Source organism: Dermacentor silvarum, chromosome 2 (genome assembly GCF_013339745.2).
Source record: "Dermacentor silvarum isolate Dsil-2018 chromosome 2, BIME_Dsil_1.4, whole genome shotgun sequence".
Taxonomy (NCBI): Eukaryota; Metazoa; Arthropoda; class Arachnida; order Ixodida; family Ixodidae; genus Dermacentor; species Dermacentor silvarum.
This window is the reverse complement of record NC_051155.1, coordinates 256,238,960-256,264,398: the sequence shown is the minus strand read 5'-3', so window position 1 is coordinate 256,264,398 and position 25,439 is coordinate 256,238,960. Positions and strand designations below refer to the sequence as shown.

General features: G+C 51.1%; 2 protein-coding genes across 2 annotated transcripts in view; one reads left to right on the top strand and one right to left on the bottom strand.

Annotated features, from left to right (window-relative positions):
- LOC119440809 (retinol dehydrogenase 12) overlaps positions 1-25,439 on the bottom strand; it is a 231,689-nt gene that overhangs the window by 108,499 nt on the left and 97,751 nt on the right. The window lies entirely within an intron of this gene.
- The window catches only part of LOC119443174 (monocarboxylate transporter 12), a 31,590-nt gene continuing 28,806 nt past the window's right edge, over positions 22,656-25,439 (top strand). Inside the window, exon 1 of the mRNA XM_049662633.1 lies at positions 22,656-22,939. Coding sequence (XP_049518590.1) covers positions 22,771-22,939 — 169 coding nt within the window. The 5' untranslated portion in view covers positions 22,656-22,770. The remainder of the gene's footprint in view (positions 22,940-25,439) is intronic.

Here is a 25,439-nt window from a genome sequence, read left to right as displayed (position 1 = left end):
ATCGGCGTTTTGCCCGCGTTAGCTCAAAATGCGTGCGGCGTTGGTGACTGTTGCTGGAGCCTCTGATATAAATAGGCACTTGGTGCCGCAGCTAAACGTCGCCTCCCTTCCCTCCCCTCCCCCACGGCCTCTCGCGCGTCCGAAGAAGGCGCGTTTGCTCTACATATATGGTGATTGTAAGGAGAAAAGAGACGCCTACTTCTGCAGCCCTTAAGCGAGCACGGCGCAGAACGCGCGTTTGTTCTCCGCCGTGCGTTCACTCCCCGTGAAAGACGCGCCCCTCGCGCCCTTTCACTCGCACATACAGCGTTCGGCGCGCGGCGACGATTTCATCTCCAAATGACGTCATACGGAACCTCACGGCGACGGCGACGGCGACGGCGACGCCGACGGCAGAAATCTGCTTTTGAGTGTCCATATAATTGCTATCGCAATAAAAGAAGCTTATAGAAGCAGGGAGGTTGGTCGTCAAGGATCGTCTTTGCATCGTCATCGACCCCAACAGGCAAGAGGTGCGTCTGAAGTTGCATTGGGTGGCTTTGGATGTCACGAGCGATAACATTCGCAGGGCATTCAGTGAATACGGCGAAGTGAAGGAAGTGACCAATGACAGGTGGAAAGCGGAGGGCTTCGAATGTGCTGACTCACTGACAAAGTTTGTGCGATTGTTTTTGAAAGAGGGTATCGCACTGGACAACATTCCGCACCAGATGCGCCTGGGCAGCGGTACAGTGCTCATTGTGGCGCCAGGACGAGCCCCTCTTTGCCTTCGTTGCAAGCACACTGGTCTTTTACGGCGTGATTGCAGGGTACCGAAGTGCGCCGAATGTCATGCGTTTGGCCATGGACAGGAGGCATGTACTCGCAGCTACGCCAAAGCCGTGGGCAGATCTACAGTTGTAGACCAAAGCGAGCTTGCTACGGACGAGGAAGAGGCAGAGCAAGCTGCGGCACCTGCGACAGCCGACAAGAGCGGAACCGATCAGGGAGCTGACAAGGAAGTCCGCGTCTCGGGGCTGCCGACGCCGGCCACGACGGTGTCCAGCGTTGGTGAGCACCAAGAGACTGCTAAAACGAACGCGGTTGGCGTTGGTCCGGTGCTCCAGGATGAGGGCCCCACGGGTAAGTCCTCGGACGCGACCAGCGTCTCTCAAACGCAGCAGGCAGCAAGCATAAAGCCAGCGGTCGACGAAAGTGCTTTGGGAAATATGGACGCGGAGACAACCCCGGCAAAGCGTCGCCATGACGACGTGAGTGCGGTGTCGCAGGAGGAGCGTCTGAGACAGGTCGAAGCTTCGCTGGAAGCGAATGGGGTGACGAAGAAACCTCGCAGCGCCGTTCGGACGCGCGCGTCGTCCCTGACAAGGGGCGGCAAAGAGGTGAACTCTTAGACGCCACTATGGCGACTGCACAAAGCGTCGAGATGGGAAATGAGGGCGTCATGCCGGCGGTCTCGTCCGGCAGGAACATTGTGTCGTTGGAAAGGTCCCTGCGCGTATGAACAATTAATGTACGAGGATTAGCGTCTAAAAGAAGGCAAAATCAGTTGTATCGTATTGCGATGGAACAAGAATTGGACATAATCGCAGTGCAGGAAACTAAAGTTCAAGGCGAGGACCAGACCGACGGCATGTTACGCCCGTTCTCGGCGCATTATAGTGTGTGCGTCAGTCATGCGGTGGGGACATCAGGAGGGTGTGTATTATTGGTGCGTAGTTGCTTAGGTATTGTTATACAGTCTGTTATAAGCTGTCCATCAGGCCGCTTTGTAGTTTGTGACTTTGTTTTTGCCGGCAATGATTGGCGCGTGTTTTGTTTATATGCTCCAACTGACGTTGCACAGCGTCTAGATTATTTCGGCCGCATTAGTGAGTATTGTAACACTGATCGTATACTGATCCTTCTAGGCGATTTTAATTGTGTATGCTCAGCACGAGACAAAACGAGTACTACGCCGCACCGTGAGACTAGCATGATAAAGTTAATGAATATCATCAACGATTTCGCTCTGGAAGATGTGGGAGAATGTATTACCAGTGGGCATAATGTCCAATTCACGCATTTTCAAGGTTCTAGTCACGCACGCTTAGATCGTGCATATGTGTCGCTGGATATTGTGCCTCTGTGTAAGGATTATTGCGTAACACCCCTCTCCTTCACTGACCATTGCCTCGTGATGTTTAGCATTTGCAGCAAAAAAGAAAGAAAAGGAAAATTTAACTGGGATTCATGGAAAATTAATGAAAAACTACTTGATGATGATGTTTTCAACACTTTAGTACATGAGAGCATACAAGAACTGTACCGTGACAGTAATTCAGAAGCTGGGCCGAAATGGGAAATATTTAAGCAAAAATTAAAATGAAAGCTGTAGAAAGAAGCAGCATACTTAAACATGAAGAACGTATTCACGAGAGACTGTTACGTTCAAACTTGCAAACTCTTGTCAAAGAAGAGTGTCTAACGCCTGGAACCTTTAAGGGAGATATCCGTGCGGTGAAAGAAAAATTGGAGTTGTTAGACATGGAAAGATTTCGGGGTGCAATTATAAGAGCGAGAGCAGAGAAAACGGTAATGGCCGAAAGGCCCACAAAGCGCGCACTAGGGACGGAAAAAAGTTACGCGCAACGTAATACAATTGCAGAAATAACATACAATGGTGCCTTGACAAGTGCTAAAGACGAGATTGAGAAAGCCTTTTACGAGAATTACAGTGCTCTGTTTTCTTTAGGTACGGTAGATATCTACCACTTCAAAAGTGAATTTTTGGCGTTCATGCCACAATTAGATGACGAAACAAAGGATAGATTGCAGCTTTCAATCTCGGTAGGAGAGGTAGAGAAAGCAATCGAAGACCTAAATCCCGGGAAGTCCCCTGGCCCTGACGGGCTAAGTGCCGCTTTGTATAAACCTTCACGCGAGAAATATCTCCGATATTGGGGCGCTTATTCAATGAGGCCTTTGAGTTTAAATCTCTGCCTCCTTCATTTCTCACTTCCCATACCATTTTTATTCCGAAAACGAACGATTCTATCAAACTTCGGCAGGTATCAGCCTATCGTCCTATCAGTCTGACAAATGTTGATTACAAAATTTTTATGAAAATAGTGGCTAGAAGGTTGCAAAGCGTAATAAAAGAATAGTGGGCCCACATCAAACATGCGGAATAAAGGGCAGAAGCATCTTTACCAACATTCACAAAGCGAGGTGTGTATTAGAGTGTTGTGACGTCATGAAGGGTGCAGTTGCGATGCTCCAGATTGATTTTGAGAAGGCCTTTGACCGCGTGCCACATGACTTACTTATAACTGTCTTAGAACATGCAAATGTTGGCACAGTAATAACTGAAGCTGTTCGTATGGCGTACAGTGGTTGTAGTACCAGGCTCATTGTTAACAAAGAAGTTGGAAATCTCATCCAAGTGCGTCGCTCAGTTCGCCAAGGTTGTCCCATTTTCCCCTCTCCTTTTTTGCATGTTTATTGAAAGCTTTTGCCTCAGTATTATAAACCGCAGTACAATTAGTGGCTTCAGGCTACATGCATCTGAAGTACGCGTTCTGGCCTATGCAGACGATATAGGTGTGTTTTGTTCAAATCTCGAAAGTATAGCGGAGGTTATTACCATTGTAAAACGTTTTTGTCAGGCAAGCGCCAGTGCAGTCAATTGGGGAAAATGTATTGGTTTTTGGCATGGCGATTGGGATCTCACGCCACAGTTTTTCCTAAATGTGCAGTGGGTAACAACCCCGGTGAAGTATTTAGGCGTACCCTTAGAAAATTACACCGACAGTGATCCCTATTGGAGGAGACAGACAGAAGAAATCCGAGAAAAAGCCGCAAAATGGAAGGGCAGAGATTTATCAATCTTTGCTCGTGCAACGGTTTGCAATTTGTTTTTCATTAGTAAATTGTGGTATGTGTTACAAGTGCTCTACTGTTCTCGAGTGAATGTGCAGAGACTTCATCGAGTTTTTGCCGTGTTTATATGGGGATCGACATGGGAACGAACAAGTCGGACGAACATTTTTCGGCGTGTTCGTGATGGGGGCTTAAGCTTATCGCATTATTTCTGAGACAGCTTGTAAATCGTTTTTTGTACCTTCGAGATGTTCAGGATCCTTTCCTGCGCACAGTTTGCCAAGTACGACTGGTCAGTGCTTTGCCCAACTTTGTCATCTCTTCCAATAAAATGGAAGGTCGACTACAGGGTTACCTTAAAGAGGTTGTTGAGTCGTGCCGCTTCCTGGAGGCCCGTTTCTCGATTGAATATTTAAGCGCAGTGTCTCGTAAAAAATTGTATAATGATTTATGTGATATTGTTCTCCCAATTCCATTGTATCGGACTCATTTCTCGGGCGGAAAGTGGCGCAAGGTGCTGAAAACGTGTAAAAAGCATGCCTGTGCGTCCTGGGGTGAAAACCTTCTTTAAATTACATGCAGGCGTTTTGCCAGTTAAGACTTGGCTTTCTGATAAGGGATTCTTCGTTCCGTGGGGTGACCACTGTTTCTTGTGCCGGAAACCTGAAACTATTGAACACGTGTTCCTGGAATGCTGGGATGGCGTGTTCTTCTGGGATGTCCTGCAAAGGACCTTAAAGAAGGATTTCCCTTTGGATGCACAGGGAATAAGGTACCTAATGGTTGATAACGAGGATGGCTTTCCATATGATATTACAATGTTAATGGCTCTGCATCGTATCTGGACGTCACGCATGGCTGTTCGCCATGCAGACGTTGATGCTCGCCCTGCAATAGATTACTTTCGCGAGTCTGTAATTTCTTTTCTCGAAATGGAAAAAGTGAAAAAGTGTGTACCCGATTGGGTGCCCCGTATGGAAGGCTTGTTACACATGAAACAGTTCTAAAATTATGATTTTGTCACTACGTGGTCGACTGTTGTATCAATGCAATAAAGAAAAAAAAAGCTTCGTGGCGTAGTGGTTAGCGCCACGCGTTCAGAAGCGAGGGGTCCCTGGTTCGATTCCGCTACGGCCACAGCTCTCGGAATTTTTTTTCTCATAAAAGTAGACGTGGCTACCTACTACGACGACTACTACTACTACAGAGGAGGGACAGACCCACACCCTAAGGAGCTTCGCCCCTAAAACATTCGGCACCGTAAATCGAAATTCTCCTTCCTACTCTAAGCAGGATTCTGCTTATTAACAGCGGAGCTGTTTAAGCCGGCCGTAGGTAGTGCCGCGAGCCTCAAAACATCGCTGAGCGATCAGTTGCCTAGCAGCCACCTCACGGAGCGGTGTGTGCTTCGCCTCCTCTCCGTGCCTTGCACATGTTGCCTTGACATGGGACTTTAAGGAGAGGGAAGGAAAGCATGCGCGTGGCGCGCGCAATGTTAGGGAGAGGGAAGGATATAATGAGAGTGAGAGAGAGGTAAAGAAAGAAATTGTAGCAGCACCAATGAGGCAACGCGCAGAGCTGCTGCCTACGCCGCCCGCGTTTCCCCGCGTCCCCGCGTTCACGTCGAACGCGCGCGGTGTCCGTGACTGCAGCAGGCGCCTCTGGCGTCGGCTCGGCAGGTTTCGACCAGCCACGCCCCGGCAAGCGTGGAGGCGCAGCTTGCCAGTGACGTCACCGGGGAGATAAAGCTCGGAGCCACCGCGACGGCGGCACAACCATAGAGAAAGACTTTCTCTATGGCAGAACTCTGTGGCGAGTACATGTACCCTTGACATGGGACGACCAAAGAAGATTCGGACACCCGAAGAAGAAGCCGCTCATCTTGAAGCGCGTCGCACGGCCAAGCGCGAATCTGCGCGTCGGCGGCGAGCCGATTCGGAATACCATGCCTAGCAGCACTTAGCATTTCCTAGCAAAACTTAGCCAAGCCTAGTAACACCTGGGAGAAAAGCTAGGTCGATCACCAGCTCCGCTGTTTACTCCAGCCTCGCACCACTAGCGCAAGCTGCCCACGTTTTTGCTATGAACTTCAATATTATTTATCAAATTTGGCTCAGTAGTTGTCTAGGGTGGTCATTTCTGCGTTTTATACGTATTTGAACAAGGAAATCGATCTCAGTTGCGAGGTAACAGGCGCATTATATTTCGCTCCCTCTCTGCACTAGTTCAGATAGGGCAGCACTTTCGTTTTCGTTTGAAGTGCGAATCACTTTAGGGGTCCGGGCTCTCGGCGGCGTCCGTCGCGAGTGATAGATCATGATCACGCTCACAAACAAGTGCTCAAAACAGAGTGAAAAGAAGTGCAGAATTGATCAAAATCGTTTCAGAATAAAATAAATGAATCAGACTAATTGAACAGACAAGAATATTCAAGCATTAAGCGCATTAATCAGCAGAAACTCGTTAAAATCGGTTCTGAAACACCAGACTGGTACCAGCGCAACGCAAGAGAGGGCGCCAACACCTCACAAGCGCTAGGAGCGTTGCATGTAGGCTCTCTAACAAGCGCTTGATTGCTTCGCACTTCCCCGGGATTCACGTTAATGGAGCTGCATTAGCGCTGGATTTCAGTAGGATTGGAACTGGATTGGAACTGCATTTGATTTAAGGCGCAGAATGAACTTGAAGTCGCTCCGAGGTAGCGGCGGCAGCCGGCGACGCGGGCGGCGCCTCTCTCGGGGAGAGTTCTTGGCGTTCGCTGCGCAAGCGTCGCGCGTCGCTGGTTTTATTTGCCGGTGCAGCGCGCGCCCTCCCTCTACCAGAGCTTTCCTGTTGCTTTTGCGAGATTGCACGCCCAGTTAGTTCTCAGTGAGTTCATGCTGGAGCTCTTGGCTTTGTGTAAACGGCGTTGCGCGAAATGTCCCCGTTGTGTGCAACGCCAACAGCGCCTTTCTAAGACAAGGAAATGGCTGCGTTTACGAGGGAGGAGGAAAATCAAATTGTTCAGACGTCGCAATATAAATGTAACATCCATATTCTTAGACCTATTTTGTACAACTTTTTGCCGTTCCCATTGCTGTCAGAGCTAGTCTCGCAAAAAGACATCTTGCTTGATGATGATAAAAACTTTTTATTGAAAAAAAGAAAGTAAACCTTGGGTTACGGGAAGATATGGTCAAGTCCCTAGTCCGGCACACCGTGTGCATGATGATGATGAAGATGATAAGTGGTTCTTGAGGGAAAGGGAAAGGTTGGCGCTATCTTCTGCAGCCCTTGAGGGAGCACGGCTCAGCGCCAACGGGGAGGGGTAAGTGGGAGCGAAAGAAGGGATAGAGTGGAGTCCCCATGGCTGGGCGAAGCAAAACCGGCAGGCATAGGCGGCACGTATCAGGCCGAGATGGAAGGCCTTGGTGTGCTGCAGAGAGAGAGAAAATGACTTTATTGACATTAATCCGGCATGTAGGGGTGGATCAGGCCACGTAGGGCTCCATCAACCCCCTATCTCACTAGACCTCAGCGCGGACCGGTCCGGCGCTAGCTACTAGGAGTTGCCTCCGTTCGCTTTTGCCGGGCCAGGGCCGCGTCGAGCCGCTGGATGGCTTGGAGTTGCGCCTGATGGTCAGGCGAACTGATGTAGTGTTCCATGTCCGGTGGCAGAGAGTCCCGCACGGTTCCCCTCGCACACGCGTCACACCCCCACAGCACGTGGGCTAAGGTTGCCAGTTCTCGCGCACACACACTGCACGTAGCACTTTCAAACAGTCCGGGACACACGTGCCGGGCTAGGGCCGGCGTGAGTACTGTTCCAGTCTGTAGCTGTCGTAAGAGGACCCCCTTACGTCGCCCTAGTCTCGGGTGAGGCCCAGGCAACGCTCGGCGGCCCTCTCGGTACCAAGCGAGGATTCCTCCGTAGTCCAGTAGCGGGTCCGGGTCCAGGAAGTCAGCCTCGTCCGCTTCCGAGGGGCGGGGGGGCGCCGCACGGTACGCGAGCTCACGCGCGACGACGTCCGCCTCCTCGTTTCGGTTGGCCGCTCCTCCTGGGATGACTCCGACGTGAGCCGGGAACCATCGTAGATAGGTTGTGGTTGACTTGGTCCTCGGCAACAGGCTCGCCGCCGGCGTCCCGACGCTCCCGCGGCCAAAGTTGGCGATGGCCGTGCGGGAGTCGCTCAGGATCGTGGTCGCCTCCGGTATGCCGCTCAGCGCCAGGGCGATGGCGGCTTCCTCCGCTTGCTCCGCAGACGTCGCTCGGACGCTGCAGGCGTTGAGTACTTTCCCGTCCGTGGCCCGGACAACCGCTGCCACGTACGTTTTCGGCTTGCGTTGGTGTTTGGCTGCGTCCACGTACACCGCCTTTGCGTCGTCGGCGTATGTTTCTGCCAGCGCTCTCGCCCTGGCCACCCTTCGCTCCTTGTTGCGGTCCGGGTGCACGTTGCGCGGGAGTGGCAGGACCACCAGGCGCCTTGCTACTTGCTTGCTCACCTCCTCCCGCTTCGGGGCTTCCTCCCAATAGGATTCGGCCCTTGGCGGGCGCAGGCCGACCCTCTGTAGGATCGCTCTTCCGGCTTTGGTTGTTGCGAGGCGAGTCAGCTGCGTCGTGTGCTGGGCCTCGCTCACCTCCTCCAGGGTATTATTCACTCCTAGTCGAGCCAGGACATCGTTGCTCGTACTGGCGAGGAGGCCCAGCGCCGTCTTGTGGGCCTTCCTTATTGCAGCATTGATTTTCTCCCGCTCGTGCCGCAGCCATCCGTGGAACGCCCCGACGTACGAGACGTGGCTCGTCACGAACGACTGCAGCAGTCGCAGGAGATTCGTCTCTCGCATCCCATGTCGTTTGGTGGAGATCTGCTTGACCAGGCGGGTCGCCACTCCCACCTTCGTTAGCAGCCGGCTCAGAGCGGTGTGGTTGCCGTTTCCCGCGTCGAAGTGCATGCCGAGTACTCTGATTCCTCGGACGTGCGGGATGGTGGTGCCGTCTTCGGTCCTCAGCGTGATGTTAGCCGCCTCCTTCTCCGTTGACTTGCGCCAGTGACCAGGAGGTGGCAATACCAGTAGCTCCGACTTCTGCGGAGAGCATCGGAGGCCTGTCCCCCGCAGGCAGTCTTCTATCTGCCAGATTGCCTCTTGCAGTGACTCCTCTATGTGGCCGGTCGTGCCTCCCGTCATCCACAATGTGATGTCATCTGCATATATTGTGTGCTGGACCTGCGGCAATCGGGCAAGGCGCTCGGCCACTGGTATCATGACTATATTAAAAAGAAAGGGGGAGATGACGGCCCCTTGCGGTGTGCCGACGCTGCCCAACCTTCGCTCCTCCAGCTGCAGGTGACCGACGTGGAGGCACGCCGTCCGATTCGAGAGAAAGGCCCGGATGTAATCGTACGTTCGCCGTCCCAGCCCGAGCCTCTCGACCTGTGCCAGGATTGCGGAGTGTAGCACGTTGTCAAAGGCACTTTTGAGGTCGAGGCCTAGGATCGCCCTGCAGTCGGTCTTGCTGGGGGACTCGAGCAGGTCGTGCTGGATCAGTAGCATTGCGTCCTGAGTGCTCAGCCGGGCCCGAAAGCCCAGCATCGCCGCAGGGTACGCGTCGTGCTCTTCCATGTAACTCTGCCAACGGTTGTTTAGCACGTGCTCCAGCACCTTGCCCGCGCATGACGTCAGGGAGATCGGGCGGAGATTCTCAATGCTGGGCGGCTTGTTGGGTTTAGGGATCAATATCGTTCGGGCGGTCCGCCACTGCTTGGGCAGCGTGCCGGAGCGCCAACAGTCGTTGTAGAAATTCGTAAGGGCCGTGATGGCCACGTCGCCAAGGTTTCGCAGGGTCTTATTGTGGATCAGGTCCGGGCCGGCTGCCGACTTGCAGTTCAGCTCTTGCACCGCTCGGCGGACCTCCCATTCTTCTATATCCGCGTCGAGCGCGGGGTTGTCTGTGCCTTCGTAGTCCGGGTGGCGGACTTGTGCGGTGGCCGGGAGATATTGATCGATGAGGCGTTTGCCCACTTCGTCCTCGCCGTGTTCTTTGATTGCCGCGTGCAGGATCTGCGCCAGTCTGTGTTGCTGGAACGATTTGCTCTGCGTCTCGTCACGTAAGTGGCGGAGCAGCTTCCACGTACGGCTGGCGTGCAGCTGCCCGTCGGCTTCGTTACAGATGGCATGCCACTGCTGCACGCAGAGCTGCGTGCTGTATTTTTCGATTTCGCGGCCGAGGTGGGCGATGCGCTTGCGCAGTGTTCTGTTGTGCCGCATGTGCTTCCATCGGCGTTGCAGTGATTGTCGTGCCTCGATCAGGTGGGCCAGTCGAGGGTCCATAGTGGCGATCGATTCGTCCGTCTCCACTTCCGTGCTCACACGCGCCACCGCGTCTACCAGGCTGCGCGTCCACTTTTCGAGGTCCTCAATGGTGGGCGCAATCTCCTGCCGGCGGAAGGCGTTCCAATCCGTCAGCTTGTGCTTGCGAGTCGGGGCCTGCTTGCTCCGGACCCGCAGCGGCAATTCCACTTCTATGATGTAATGGTCACTTCCCAAGTTGAGCCCCGTGTTGCGCCAGCTCACCGGTCCTGTCATCCGGGAGGTGCACGAAGGCGAGGTCGGGGGTGGTGTCCCTGGTTGCTGAAGTGCCAATTCGTGACGGCCGCTGCGGGTCCGAGAGCAGCTCAAAGTTCGGCCTCTTCAGCCTCGTCCAGTAGGCTCCGTCCTTTGGCAGTCGTGCGGGGGTAGCCCAGTTCCCTGTGGGACGAGTTGAAGTCACCCGCCACGATGATCGGCATGTCGACGGCTTTTCGCCTGGCTTTCTGGAACAGCGTCCGGAACCGCTGGCTGCGGTGCTGCGGGTTGCTGTAGGCGTTCATCAGACAAACGGACTCTTGCGTCTTCTTACCGACCACGACTTCGGTCGCGCACAACTCCAGGGCCGTGTTGCCATCGAGGAAGCGGTCGAGCTTGATGAGGGCTGATGCCCTTGCGTACAAAGGTGCAGACTCCCTGTGCCACGTCCGTGTTGCTGGTGCGCGCGCTGGGGGGTGATGCGTGAACGTGGTAACCCGGGAGTTTCGGGGTCTCTTCCATATGTGTCTCTTGAATCATGATCACGTCAGGAGGCGCGGCCATGGATTGTACTTGTTGTTGTAGTAGGGCCTTGCGGCACCGGAGGCCGTTGGTGTTCCAGTGCCACACTCTGAGCTTGGCGTTGTTAGCGGCCTTATCCATGGCTGGGCGAGGCTCCGGGCGACGTGTGGCTGCCGTGGCCGAGTTTCCCCATCTCCTCCTGCAGTAGTTGGACCATGAAATGTTTCATTTCCTCGAAGCCCGTGTTGATGCGGGCCTCCTCTCGGGCTTCGAGCTTTGCAAAGTCTGCCTTGACGTCGTTTTTGAAATTCTTCATGGCTGACGCCACGTTGTCGACCTTCTGTGAGATCTCTTTTGTGCACTTGTCTTGCCTGTTTAGGCGCGCGTTGATGTGTTTGAACCGGGCCCCGTAGTTAAGGCCGCCTTGGGTATCCGTGTCCCTAGAGTGAAGTGTCGAGATCGATGAGATGGATTCGGTCTCGTCGTCCCCGGTGTTCATGTTCAGGTGTTCGTCCTCGTCCGACTCGATCACCGAGCTACGGCGGGCCTTCTTCTGGCAAGGGGTCTTGCCTTGTTCCAACGATTGCGGCGACGGTGGTGGCGGTGGCATGACCGGCGTCCCCAGCGGGGTGAACGATGCCGTCTGCTGCGCCGTTCCCACACTCCATGGCGTATCTGATTGGTTTCCGTGCTGTTGCGAAGTGAATCTTGCAATCAGCTCCTTCTGCTGTTTCATAGTCTCCTGTTGTTGCTTCACCGTCTCCTGCAACAGCTTAATCGTGCTCTCGAGCTGCATCATTTTGGATGCAAGCGAGTTGTTCTGCGGCTTTCTCGCCGGCGTGCGCGAGCGCTGGCGCTCCTTCGCGTCTTTTTCGCCCTTGGCTCCGCCTCTGGCGATATCTGACCACAACTTCCGGCCGTCACGTGAGCGACTGCGCCGCCTATCGCGACTCTCCGAGCGTCCGCGGCTTGGGGACCGCCCTCGGCTCTTGCTGCGGCTCTTGCGCCGCCCCTCTTGTTTGCTCGGGGAGAGGTCGGGGAATTCGACTTTTCTAGAAAATCTGGCCTTGCTCTGGCCAGACTTTCCGCCTTTTCCGCCGCCATCTTGCGCTCGTGTTCGCGCTTCCGAAGCAAGAATGGCGTCTTGAACTTGTTCGCACAGTTTCCCGTGCCGGTGGGATGCGAGCCTCCGCACAGTTTGCAGCGAGGTTTGCAATCCTGCTCGTGATTTTCGCCGGGGTTTGCCTTCCCGCAGGCGAAGCAAACCACCACATTCGGTCGGGGGCACACGTCTCTCCGGTGGCCGACCTGCCCGCATGTTCTGCACACTTCTTTGTGTTGGCGGTATAGCCGACACCTTATTAGCGCGCCGCAGTATTTAACGTAGGACGGGACTTTGTCCCCCTTAAAGAGCACGATCACTGCGTGCGAGTTTCCGATCCGGTGCGCTTCGTGCGCCGTACCGTTGTAGATATTTACAACTTTCGCTCGGATCATTTCAGGCGTTTCGCTGAGCGGGATGCCTCCGATTACGCCCTTCACCGTATTTTCGGGTGCCGCCGCGTAAGCGCACACGTCGTATGCTTGATTTCCAATCATGAGTGCATGGATGGCCGCGTAGCGGCTGACTCTCTCACCTTCCGGCGTGCTGATCACGATAATGTTTTGTGCAACGTTTGGACAGATCGTGTCCCTCTGTATGTCTTCGAGACTAATTCTCGCCGCACCCGCAATCGCCTGCACGAGCTCCGGCATCATAATCTTGCCCACCAGCAGTACCCCGCGGGGCCTAACTATCACCTTGCATTCGCCACGTGGCACGTGAGGCATGCGTGCCGTCTTCGCGAAGTTCGCGTTGACTTTCTTGATAATCTGGGCCCGGGTTGGCTGGGCTGCCTTCTTACTGGGCTGGGGTGCCGAAACTTGCTGCGGACTCTCGGCGTTGTTCAGAGTGGCCTTCTTGCCTCGCTGAGTGGCGACCACCCAACCGGCGATGTTTTCTGGGGTCTCGTCGATCGGCGTTCCGGGGACGGCAACCACCATGCGTCCCGAGCTGCGGTCCAAAGTGGGCTGCTGGTCCCGGGCCGGACTCGTATCCATGGCTGAGTGACCTGACGCTGACATTTCGCACGAAGCGGGGCCACCGGCGCGGTCCGATGCGGCCGAAGCCGTCGCTAAGCCTAGCTGGTCGGTTAGGCCTAGCTGGCTCGCCACTTTGTCCGGCGCAAAACAGGCGTAAAATCCGCAAAAATGGGCGGACTCACCAAAATGTGGGCTCTACGTGCTCCGGGTGTCAAGCCGAAACCGATCGTACCGTTTTGGACGGGCTGGGGTCGAATGGTCCTCCCAAAATTGGCCTCATCGACGGAGCCGACGCGAAGTACGTCCGCTCGCTCCGAACGCTCCGCAGCGTCTCCTCGCTGCGGCACCAAGTGCCTATTTATATCAGAGGCTCCGGCAACAGTCACCAACGCCGCACGCATTTTGTGCGAACGCGGGCAAAACGCCGAGAGCGTCGACAACAGTTCTGCGTGTTGCCGGTGCTGCTGCATGTCCAAGTTTATACAGCTGATAAACCTACTATCATTACTCCGTATAGCGCTCTACAAATTTGCTATCGCAATTGATGCTTCGCCTTTCAGGGGAAACTGCGACAACTTTTTCTTTATACCTCTTTCATTACTGTCCTGTCTTCTCTTATCTTCTATTTACTTCCTATCTTTGTCGGTGGCAAGGGTTAACCTTGTGTGGCTAACCTGTCTTGGTTATGTCGTATTTGGTTATAGCAGCGGTGTACAGCTGGCGTTGGCAGGACTTACCTTACAGGAGCTCCTGTCACGTCCCCTTGTTGGGCTCGGTGGTGGGCGGCTGGCATCGCGGCCGAAATTAAGTAAGGATTTGTGGCATTAGCTGCATTCCCCAAACTACCTGATCGTCCTCTTTTTAAAAAAGGACGCACCGAGGAAACAATGAAATTTTTTGTCCAAAGTAAACAAAGAAATCCCAACAAAGCACTTGATACTCACCTTTGCAACGAGTGTATTGCCAGATTCTCTTGAAACCGGCTACACAAAGACACGAGTAAGGGCATACATACCCAACCCACGTAGATGCTTTAAGTGCCAACGATTCGGCCACGGCTGGCAAAACTGCCGAGGCCGACTGACCTGTGCGAAATGTGGACACAATGAACACAACTCTGATAACTGTACTGGTACACTCCACTGTACTAACTGCGACGGTGAACATGCAGCATGCTCACGAGCATGTCCCACGTGGAAAAAGGAAATTCTAACTATGAAGATCAAAGAGAACATTTCTTTCCAGGAAGCACGGAAGCGTCTTTCATTCCTTCATACCTCAGGGTATGCTGATGCGGCGCGTAAGAGGGCAACGCCGCAGCAGACTTCGGCATTTGCCCGGCCCACAAAGAGTGTGGCAACGGTCGTGCCACCAGCCCCCTTGGTGACAGCAGCCAGCGCTGCTTCGCCTTCCCTGAAGCAGGGCCCGTCGACCTCTGGGTTGGCAGGCTCCAAGGCCCCATCTCATGAGGTGAGGCCTTCACGACGTACACACCGCTCACAAGAGTGGACGTCCAGCGCCTCGCAAGAGGCAATGGACGTTACCCCTAGCCAGCCGGCGCAGCCAGCGCCGAAGGACCGCCGCGAGTCGCAGGACCGCGGCAAGAAAGACAAACCCCGCATTACTGGGCCCGGAAAGGGCCCTGTAAGCTAATCTACATTGTTTTTCTTGTCTTAGCCACATAGTAGATATTCCTTTTAACATGGATACTGCAATTATACACTGGAACGTCAGAGGTGTTTTCCGGAACCTTGATGATGTTAAAGAACTTTTACATAAGTTTAATCCAAAGGTGCTGTGTGTGCAAGAGACACACCTTAAATCTAAACACACAAACTTTCTCCGTCAATAAGCCATTTTCCCGAGAGACCGAGATGACGCGGTGGCGTCGTCCGGTGGTGTAGCTATAATAGTCGACAGAGGAGTGGCCTGTCGGCAACTACTCCTCCGAACGCCCCTTGAGGCTGTTGCTATCCAAACAGTGCTGTTTGACAAAGTGATGACCATTTCCTCTGTATACATCCCCCCGAATTACCAGCTCTCTAGGGCAACATTTCAGAGCTTTATAGATGAGCTTCCCCATCCATGTGTAGTCGTCGGAGACCTAAACGCGCATAGTACACTGTGGGGCGACTCTCGTTGTGATGCGAGAGGACGGTTAATAGAAAACTTCCTATTCTCCTCAAGTGCCTGCTTGCTGAACAAGAAGGAACCAACATACTACAGCACTACACATAAAACATTTACCTCCATAGATCTTAGTATAGTGTCCGGCACACTTGTGCCGTACCTGGAGTGGGAAGTCGTTAATAACCCGTATGGTAAGCGTTTGTAATTGATGCTGCATCAATATGCATTCCTCAAACAAACGGGTCACCTTCGAAACGGCGTATACCATGGTGGAATGATGAGTGTAAGGAAGCGCGGAAGAAGCAGAACAAGGCTTGGAATCTCCTACGTAACTCCCCCACCACAGAAAACCTAATTAATTTCAAACGGATTAAGTCACAAGGAAGAAGAACACGCCGCCGGGCGAAACGGGAAAGTTGGCAAAAATACATCAGTAGCATCAATCCTTATACAGACGAAAGAAAAGCATGGAACAGAGTAAACAAATTAAAAGGCCGACAAACTCATCCTCTGCCGCTAGTAAATATCCAGGGAGGTACCCTCACAGATCAAGCTGATTATCTAGGTGCACACTGCGAACATGTTTCCAGTTCATCCCACTATTCCGACACATTCTTAAGATATCAACGACAAGCAGAGCGACTGCCCTTAGATCGGAAAAGCACACGAAACGAACCTTACAATCGCCCGTTTAGCATGGCTGAATTTCAGGCTGCACTGAAATGTTGCAACAAGTCTGCACCAGGAGCCGATGGAATAGTATATGACATGATTAGACACTTAAACCCTGAAACTCACAAAACACTCCTGTCGCTTTTTGATGCCATGTGGTCTACAGGTCACATTCCGTCCGCTTGGAAACAAGCCATCGTAATTCCAATTCTCAAGGAGAACAAGGACCCTTCTTTAACCATCAGCTACAGACCCATAGCGTTGACAAGCTGTTTGTGCAAGCTCTTTGAAAAAATGGTAAACCGACGCTTGATTCATTATCTTGAAAATAACAAAATACTAGATCCTCTGCAATGTGGATTCAGGGAAGGTAGATCTACTATAGACCATCTTGTCCGTATGGAGGCGAACATCCGGGATGCCTTCATACACAAACAATTCTTCCTATCAGTATTTCTTGACATGGAGAAGGCCTACGATACTGCGTGGCACTTTGGAATTCTCCGAGATTTGTCTGGAATGGGTATCCGCGGTAACTAGCTGAGCTTTATCGAAAATTATCTTTACAATAGAACATTTCGTGTGAGAGTTGGCAACGTCCTATCACGGTCATTCACTCAGGAGACAGGTGTACCTCAAGGTGGGGTACTCTGCTGTACTCTCTTCATTATCAAAACGAATTCTTTGCATACCGTTATACCGCGCACAATGTTTTATTCGATATATGTGGACGATGTGCAGATTGGATTCAAGTCTTGTAATCTAGCGATCTGCGAGCGACAAGTACAGATTTGCCTAAACAAACTGTGTAAGTGGACGGATGAGAATGGGTTTAGTCTAAACCCACAGAAAAGTACCTGCATGCTTTTTTCAAACAAGAGAGGAATATTACCGGATCCCAATATTTCTCTGAATGGAGAACGTCTATCTGTGAGCTCTCAGCATAAATTTTTAGGTATAATCTTAGATTCTAAACTCACTTTTATCCCTCACCTGAAACATCTTAAAGAGAAATGTCTCAAAACAATGAATCTACTGAAGCTTCTGTCACGCACATCCTGGGGAAGTGACAGGCGATGCCTCTTGAACTTGTATAAGAGTCTGATACGATCGCGCCTTGACTACGGCGCAGTAGTTTATCACTCTGCTGCGCCTAGTGCTTTAAAGATTCTTGATCCTGTTCACCATCTGGGTATCCGCCTGGCTACAGGTGCCTTGAGGACTAGTCCTGTAAAAAGCCTATATGTTGAGTCCAATGAATGGTCCCTACATCTCCAAAGGACATACCAAGCTTTCGCGTACTTCCTGAAGGTAGAATCAAATGTTGAACACCCATGTCACTCAATTACTTACGACGAATCCACTGCCAGGCTTTCTCGTAACCGCCTAGCTTTGAGGACTCCTCTGTTTCTGCGTTTGGAAGCAATGGCAGAGGAAACGGGTGTCCCATTGAGAGAAAGCTTACTAATGCCTCCCACTCGCTTTCCACCACCCTGGGAATGGCAGACCATCCAGTGTGACATCTCTTTTCTACAATTATCAAAACATGCACCTGAAGCGCATATACGTTATCACTTCCTCGAACTTCAAGCGAAGTACTGCTGCGAAGAATTTTACACAGATGCTTCAAAGTCTCCGTCCGGTGTGGCTTATGCAGCTCTGGGAGTATCGTTTTTAAAATCGGGTGCATTAATTCCACACACTAGTATATTCACTGCAGAAGCATTCGCCATACTCACGGCCGTAAAACATATAAAGGAGACACATACTACTAAAACTATTGTGTTCACGGATTCATAGAGCGTCGTTAGAGGCTTAATGAGCTTACAAAAACATAAGAACCCTGTTTTTAATGAACTGTACTTATTGCTATGTACAGCGTACATGTGCAACCAAGTCATTGTTCTTTGCTGGGTACCGGGCCACAAAGGCATAGTAGGCAATGTAGCTGCCGACGGAAATGCTACGTCAGTAGACTATAGTGATACTGATGCAAATATGCCCATAGGAGTCACAGACCTCAAACCCTTCATACGACATCAGTTGAGGAAGCATTGGCAAAGCTAGTGGGATACCGAAGTATTAAATAAGCTGCACATCATAAAACCAAAATTAGGGAGCTGGATATCTGAGAGAACAGCAAGACACAAAGTGCTTCTTTGTAGATTAAGGATAGGGCATACTTACGGCACTCACTATTTCCTACTGAATGGAAGTGATCCTCCGACATGTACAAAGTGTGGCGATAGTCTTACAGTGCTCCATGTTCTTCTTGAGTGCCCCGAGGTAGAAGCAGAGAGGAAAAAGTACTTCGGTTTCGCATATCGTCACCACTTACCTTTACACCCAGCATTTTTTCTGAGCAATGAACCGCTTTTTGATTTTAAAACAGTATTAAAATTTTTAGCCGAAACCGACATCTTAAAAGTCATTTGGCCCGGATACTTGTAGCACGACCTCCTCATGGAGGCTGCAGCTGCAATACAGGCATATTTGTAAGCACGTGCCTACCAGCCCTTTCCCCCAAGGGCTCTGTGAGGTACTAGTGCTGCTGTCACCTCCACGACATGCTAAGTGTTCGTCATCGCACATATTTTATTATCATAGTGCACGTCACAAATCTTTGCGACCATTTTAGTATATTTATATCCTCAGTATTTTAGAGCGATTCATTTTAGGCCCCTTTACAGCCACATTTATCCACCATTCTTAACTGATTTCATCATTTATTAACAGACCATTCATTACTCATCACTACGTGCATGGCGGTCTTTGGCCATATCTGGCCCTTGCGCCAATAAAAACTACACATCAATCAATCTGTATTAATAAAGGGGATTTATAACTTGCACTCGCTTTGTCCGCTGTGATGGCCAAAGAGAGCTAGCTTACGCTGAAACCATTTTACAGACATTGCTGTGAGAAATATGCGTTAGCAGAAGCTAGGTGGTGAGGGGTTGAAAAAATAAAGTTAAAAGCTAGCACTGCATCTATTTCAATGAAGCAGCTTTTACCGCGAAGCTGTCTATGGCTACGGCTCTATGCATTCATCGTGTCCGTAAACTTATCTACGTGTGCAAGAACTGCGCTCCTGAATTTGATGCAAAATCGCCTCATTCCATGCAAAAGCTTATACGTCTCATCAATTGGATACGTATTTTCAGTAGAGTAGTTATCAATAGGCACCATTTTCTAATTCGGTGGACTCTCATGTAGATAATTAGGGTTTCTGAAAGATATGCCGCTGTGCGATCCGCGTCGGTGATGTGTACGCTTGCAACACCCTTCCTTTGTCGTAGGTCCAAGCGCCCATGTCTGCCTATCTAGTCTATCTATCTATCCTCTTACGCCATACCCGGTGGCCCAAGTTGTCTACTAGCATGGGTCACTAGGTATTCGGCAATTTTTTTTCGTAGGCTAACAGCAGGGAAGAAGCTTGCTTCTTTGTGTATTGCTCGCTGCGCAAGGATAATCGTGCACCCCGCCCTCTGCATGGCCGCTCCGGTATCAGAAGAGTGCCGGTGAATCGCGGCGACCTGCATGTTCTACTGGTTCCGCGAAGCAAGCTGCTTAAGCGACAGACAACCCAAGGATGGTAGGCCAACCTGGGCAATGTATGTGCTCGTGGATGTAACGCCATCGTGATTGTTCCATGGTGGTCATTCCAGATTCGCCCTCTGACTCTTGTCATGCCGCCTTCGTTACGCTTTCTACGCATATGCGCTCGTGACCGAGATACCGTCTAGGCCATTCCATCGGCTTCGTTCCCAGCAGGACCGTCTTCGTAAGCAGGCATTTAGCGCGTAGCTACACCACGGACCCCACCACATGGGAGTTGTACCCTCCTGCGTGTATCCTGAGTGGCTTCGCCGCGTCCGGAGAAAAGTGGATCACAGGGGTTGAGGCGATGCCGGGTGTTTGGACCATTTTGGCCCCTCTGGGGAGGCAACTACATTTTTTGGCATCCGCTTTAGGTAGACGGCACCTCCGGTGATTTCCCGCCGGTTGGTGATTTCCCACCCGGCGGAAAATCACCTGGTCGCCATTTCCTATCTTTTCTCCACCATTTCACTTTACTGTGCTCGTTCTAGAATCTCTGTCTACTCCTCTCTTTGTGAATTTCTTCGTTTATTCCGGGTGGCCTGGATGAACCTGGTGTGATGTAAACAACCTTGGTTATATTGCCGCAGAGGTCTCTCCGCGCGAAGTATCCTTCCAGGCGTCTCATCGCACCGCCGTTGGAAGAGCGCCAGCAACGCCTTGCGCGTGGCGCGAACGCGGCTCTCGTGCACGCGAACGCGGCTGCGCGGGTGCTCAATCTTCGGACGTGGTTGACTGTGGAACGCGTTCCTGTTAACTCTGCTTGTCAATTGTGTGAATGTGTTTTAGTGTTAAGTCTCTGGGCACAAGTTCGCCCACAATAAACCAGTTTGTTTAGTGTGCTTCATTGAAGAGTGCTACATATCTGGTGGAGGTGCCGCAGAGGTCTCTCCGCGGTGAAAACACAGGGGCCTACGGTTGGCGTCATGCCACACGTCACTTTTCCTGGGCCTTGTCTCAGCCATACGGGGCGCATTGTGCGCTATCGGCACGTAGTTACTTGGCCTCGCGATGGGTGCACTGTGAACGATGGACGCACTGTGAACGATCGGTGCACTTTCAACGATTGGTGCACTGTGAACGGCGGGTCGCCTGAGCATCTCGGAGTACGTTGGCGTCGGTCGTGCTGGTGCTGGCTCAGATTGTGGTTCCCGTATGGCTTGTCTCACTTCGCTTCTGACGATGTCGACGATAGATGGTTCCGGTGGAACTTCGTGAGACTGCATCTTGCGTAGCTCTTCCCTGACTACAGACCTGACGAGTTCCCGCAGTGTGTGTAGATTGTTGTCAGTACACGCATAAAAGACATTTGCGGACGCGCAGCTTAAGTCGCGGTTGTATTGCCGGGCTCGCTGCTGAAGCGTCATTTCAATCGTCGTTGCTTCCGATCGAAACTCGGCAACGGTGCGTGGCGGATTGCGAACGAGACCCGCGAAAAGCTCTTGCTTCACCCCATGCATGAGATGGCGCACCTTTTTGTCTTCACTCATGTTGGGGTCAGCGCGCTTGAAAAGGCGGGACATGTCCTCTATGTACATGGCTACGCTTTCATTCGTGCGCTGATTCCGTGCCCGAAGAGCAGTTTCTGCCTTCTACCTGCGATCGTTGCTACCATACGTAGCCAGCAGCTGCTGCCGAAACTCTTCCCAAGACGACAGAGAAGCCTCGTGGTTTTCGAACCACGTTCGCGCCGAGTCTTCTAAAGCAAAATACACATGGCGCAGCTTGCGTTCTTCACTCCATTCGTTAGACCTTGCCACTCTCTCAAAATGGTCCAACCAGTCCTCGGCGTCTTCGAACGAGTCGCCGTGGAAGGCCTGTGGTGTGATAGGTTGACTCACTATGAGCTGTGCCGGTGTAGTGACTTGGCTGGTCATGGTAGCGCGGTCAGTTGGCTCCCTTGCCGCGAAGAGAAGAGGTCCGAATTCTGGCGAATCCCCTCGAAGACGATGGCTGGTCCGTTGGTGCACTGGCGTCAGTTCCAAAGGTTCCAATCGCCGAGGATCAGGACTAAGCTCTCTTCGGTGTGTGGGGCTCGAAATCATACCCCGCACCTCCACCGGATATGTAGCACTCTTCAATGAAGCACACTAAACAAACTGGTTTATTGTGGGCGAACTTGTGCCCAGAGACTTAACACTAAAACACATTCACACAATTGACAAGCAGAGTTAACAGGAACGCGTTCCACAGTCAACCACGTCCGAAGATTGAGCACCCGCGCAGCCGCGTTCGCGTGCACGAGAGCCGCGTTCGCGCCACGCGCAAGGCGTTGCTGGCGCTGTTCCAACGGCGGTGCGATGAGACGCCTGGAAGGATACTTCGCGCGGAGAGACCTCTGCGGCAATATCATATACGCTTATTGCGACAATGTAGGGTTGCAATGATAGCGCTTGCTTAACCACATGCCCTGGATTGTCCCCTTGTTGGAATCGGTGGTGGGTCACTGGTAGTGTCGCCTAATGAACTACACACTTCACGGGAACCTCGAATCCCTTCTCAACTGATCGTCTCTCAAAAAGGGGGTGCAACGATGCGACATTCGAGTTTTTCGTAAAGAACAAAGAAACCTTCTCTAAATTTCACGTCATTCATAGTGCATTCTGCCATTCCTTGTTTTAAAGTGCCTCACAAACTGTTGGGTGTCTCCAAAGCCACTAAGATGGCCAGTGGGAATCTACTACTTGAACTCCGGGACAACATGCAAACATGAACATGGCAAAAACATGGAAATACCTTACAAAGTGTATCTGTGTGTAGTCGTAAAAATTTACTATATTTGAGCTATAGACCAGAAGCTGCCGCGCTGATAGGCGGCAACTGTCCTTTCTAGGGGACTGCAGGAACTGGCGGAAAGAACGAAAGAACCACCGCAATAACGCTGAGCCTGTTTCCATGCTTGCCACCAGTGTTAGCTCGCCATGGCTTTGCCTTCAGCTACACTATCAAGCTGGCAACTGAACGCACGCTGCACTCATAGCTGGCGTGGTTGCTGTCAGCGTGATTGCTGCGTGAACACATTGTGGTCTATGAACGCGGTAGAATTGATGGGTTTCGCAATATGGTGCCTTCGAATGAAACATAATAAGTGATGAGTAAATTCACTAAATACAGAAGAGCATTGCACACAAGTCAGTCAGAGAAAAGAGTAAGCTACACAATGATACCGCATTATATTCGACCAAGTGTACTTCAATTTTCTAGTTTAATGGCCATAACAGCTATTAAATACTTTGCCATCAATGGTAGGCTTGCTGAACCGCTGCGGCACCCTGTGTCCTCAGGTACCGCGCGACCGGAAGCGGCATCAGCTACGTGGGCGGCACGCTGGTCTCGTTCATCTTTCCTTCACTGCTGGTACACATGCACGAGCAGTACGGGCTTCGTGGAACGCTGCTCATCGTGGGTGGACTCACGCTGAACGCCGTGGCTGGATCGCTGCTCGTCGCCAAGCCAGGTGAAGCGCTTCTCAGGCGATCACCGCGGCGCCAGCCAGAACGAGAGACCGGCGCCAAGCTCCTTAATCAGGCAGGTACCAGACGGGCTCGCTCTGTGAGCACCTATGCCACAATGCTAAATCCTACCAAGGTCAATTATCTGTGGTTGTAGGCACTTTTCATTTAAAGCGGGGTGTGGTGCCCTGAACGTGAAACCATGTCATACAATGTATGCGCGACAATTGCCACAGTCCTGACACAGCTCTCACCACCTAGCTGTGATTGCACACTGGAAAACTTATGCCGAAGGCTAGGTCTCGAACAACATACGCCTGCCGAGGAACAAGCCTTAGTATGCCTGATATGCAAGCACGAGTTCTCAAGTTGTGAGCGACGGCGGCGAACAAATATTCAACAACAGTACATTTCATGGTGACGATGAAGCTTTACAAAGAAGGGAATGTTAAAAATGAGGAGACCGATGGCGCGGGCGCCCAATTGTAGCAATCTTTCTATTACTACGAGAATGTGAACGTACGCTGGGTAAGGACTTCTGTTGCTGCGCAGAGCAGTAACCTCATTATGTACCGAGTTTTAGCATACCTTTGTAATGCAAAGCGGTACTGTAAGCTGACAGAATTCAGTTGGTTGTTACGGGTAAGATAAAGTCGACACGGAGATAAGATTTGGCATCCGCAGAGTCGATTGACCGATATTCAGGTCTGCGTAAACGTAACTTGCGATAACTGTGGTCTTAGTTGATCATTTAGTACAGACCAAGTGAAGGCCAACTTCAAGTGTGGTTGTTCACGACGTGGCTTTGCGCGCAGCAGTGATTCTTTGAGTTCGTCTCATGCAGATCTTCCTTGTATTAGATCTTTGTTGCCTGCGAAGTGTTGTCATGCCATCAGCGAGACGGCACAGTCGTCGCTGCAGTGTTGACGACACCGACTCATGAGAGGTGTTTAATAAGTCAGTGATTTCCGTTTTATTAAGACGAAAGCGTTAGGTGTCTATGTTTCGCGGTGCCCTTGTCTGTGACCTTCGCGAAACTGCGCCGCGACGAAAAATGGCCGGCGCCGCAAAAAATAAGAACACGTCTAACCACGCTCAGTTTGGCGTCCCATTTCTAATGGAGGTCCCTCTAAACAAAGTAAATTAGTGGCTTTGAATAGAAAATTTGGTAAATTTCGGTCTGGGTGGAGCACGCTTGCCTGAAGCCACGGCTGCTTCGTTTTTTTTTTTCGTTTTTTTTTCTGCCTGTTAGCGATACAATGTAAAACACAGATGTAATGGCTCAATTCGAAATTTTGAACTCAAATTAAAAACACTTTCACAAAGACGTACGCCGATAAACACGCCGGCTGTTTTATTTAATATACAGCTTTGTTAAAAGTACTTTATTGTTGCCAGGTGGTCAAAGATCCACAGCTACTCTGGCGGTTCGCATAGAGACTTATATGCGTCAGGTATATATAACATTTTCAACAAAATACTCTTTTGCTTGTCGTGCATGTTGGTTTGCATTTCTGACCGTCATTCGCGTCCTCTATGCACTGTTCATACTCAACAACATTATTAGGTCGTACGGCACCGTCCCTCTTTCATCAGCAGGCAAAACCTTATCCAAAAAGGTGTGAACGGGAAATCTTTCTTGACAGTTCTCTGTAGGACTGTTATTATTAGTAATATTATTATTATTATTATTATTATTATTATTATTATTATTATTATTATTTGATTTGAAAACATATTCGCAGGAAGGGGAAAGCAAGGCTGGCAACTGCCAGCGGAAGGGGCACAACGCCTGCCTACCCTTCAGAGAGGAGCGAGAAACAAAAATGGAAGATAGGAAGGAGAGGAGGAAAGAGGAACGCAAGAGCGAGATGACAAATCTCAAAGAATAAAGTAGAGCACACAGTACAGGTCACGCACGGTAGGGCCCGTCACTGCAGGCCACGCAACTAAAGAAGTAAGATGTCCCATAAGAATATTTGTACCCTGGAGAGTCAATTGCACGATTTCGAAAAAGCCAGAGGCAATAGAGCATATTTTCTGGGAATGGTAGGATGTCCCATAGGAATATAGAATCCCAGCAGTCCAATAAAATATGCTCTGTCTCTGGCTTTTTAGAAATCGTGGAATTGACGCTCCAGGCTACAAATATACCTTTTTCCTGGAGCCAAGGTTTGCCCGGGAGTGTGCCGCAGTGTAACATAAAGAAATGTTTTGGTGGAAGCCTTAACAGGAAAAGCTTTAACAAGCTTCAGCACGTTCTGCTCTTGTCCTAATTGATATACTGAACGATAAATTAATGTAGGGCAGATGACATAAATGAGGTCCCTGTAAAGCTTCTTCCTGGAAACATCTGAAAGATAATCTAATGAAAAATGCGCTCCAAGAAAACAGAAGCTCTCAACAACTTCATGCATAAATGCTTTCACAGCTACGTTGCGGACCGTGTGTGAGGTAGCAAAATGTCGCAGTTTCGCTCGAAAGGCTACGCATCAATTGCGAGAGATAATTTACTAGTAGACTATACGGAGTAAGGATAGTAGTTTTATGGGCTGCATAAACTTGGACGCATTCGCTTAC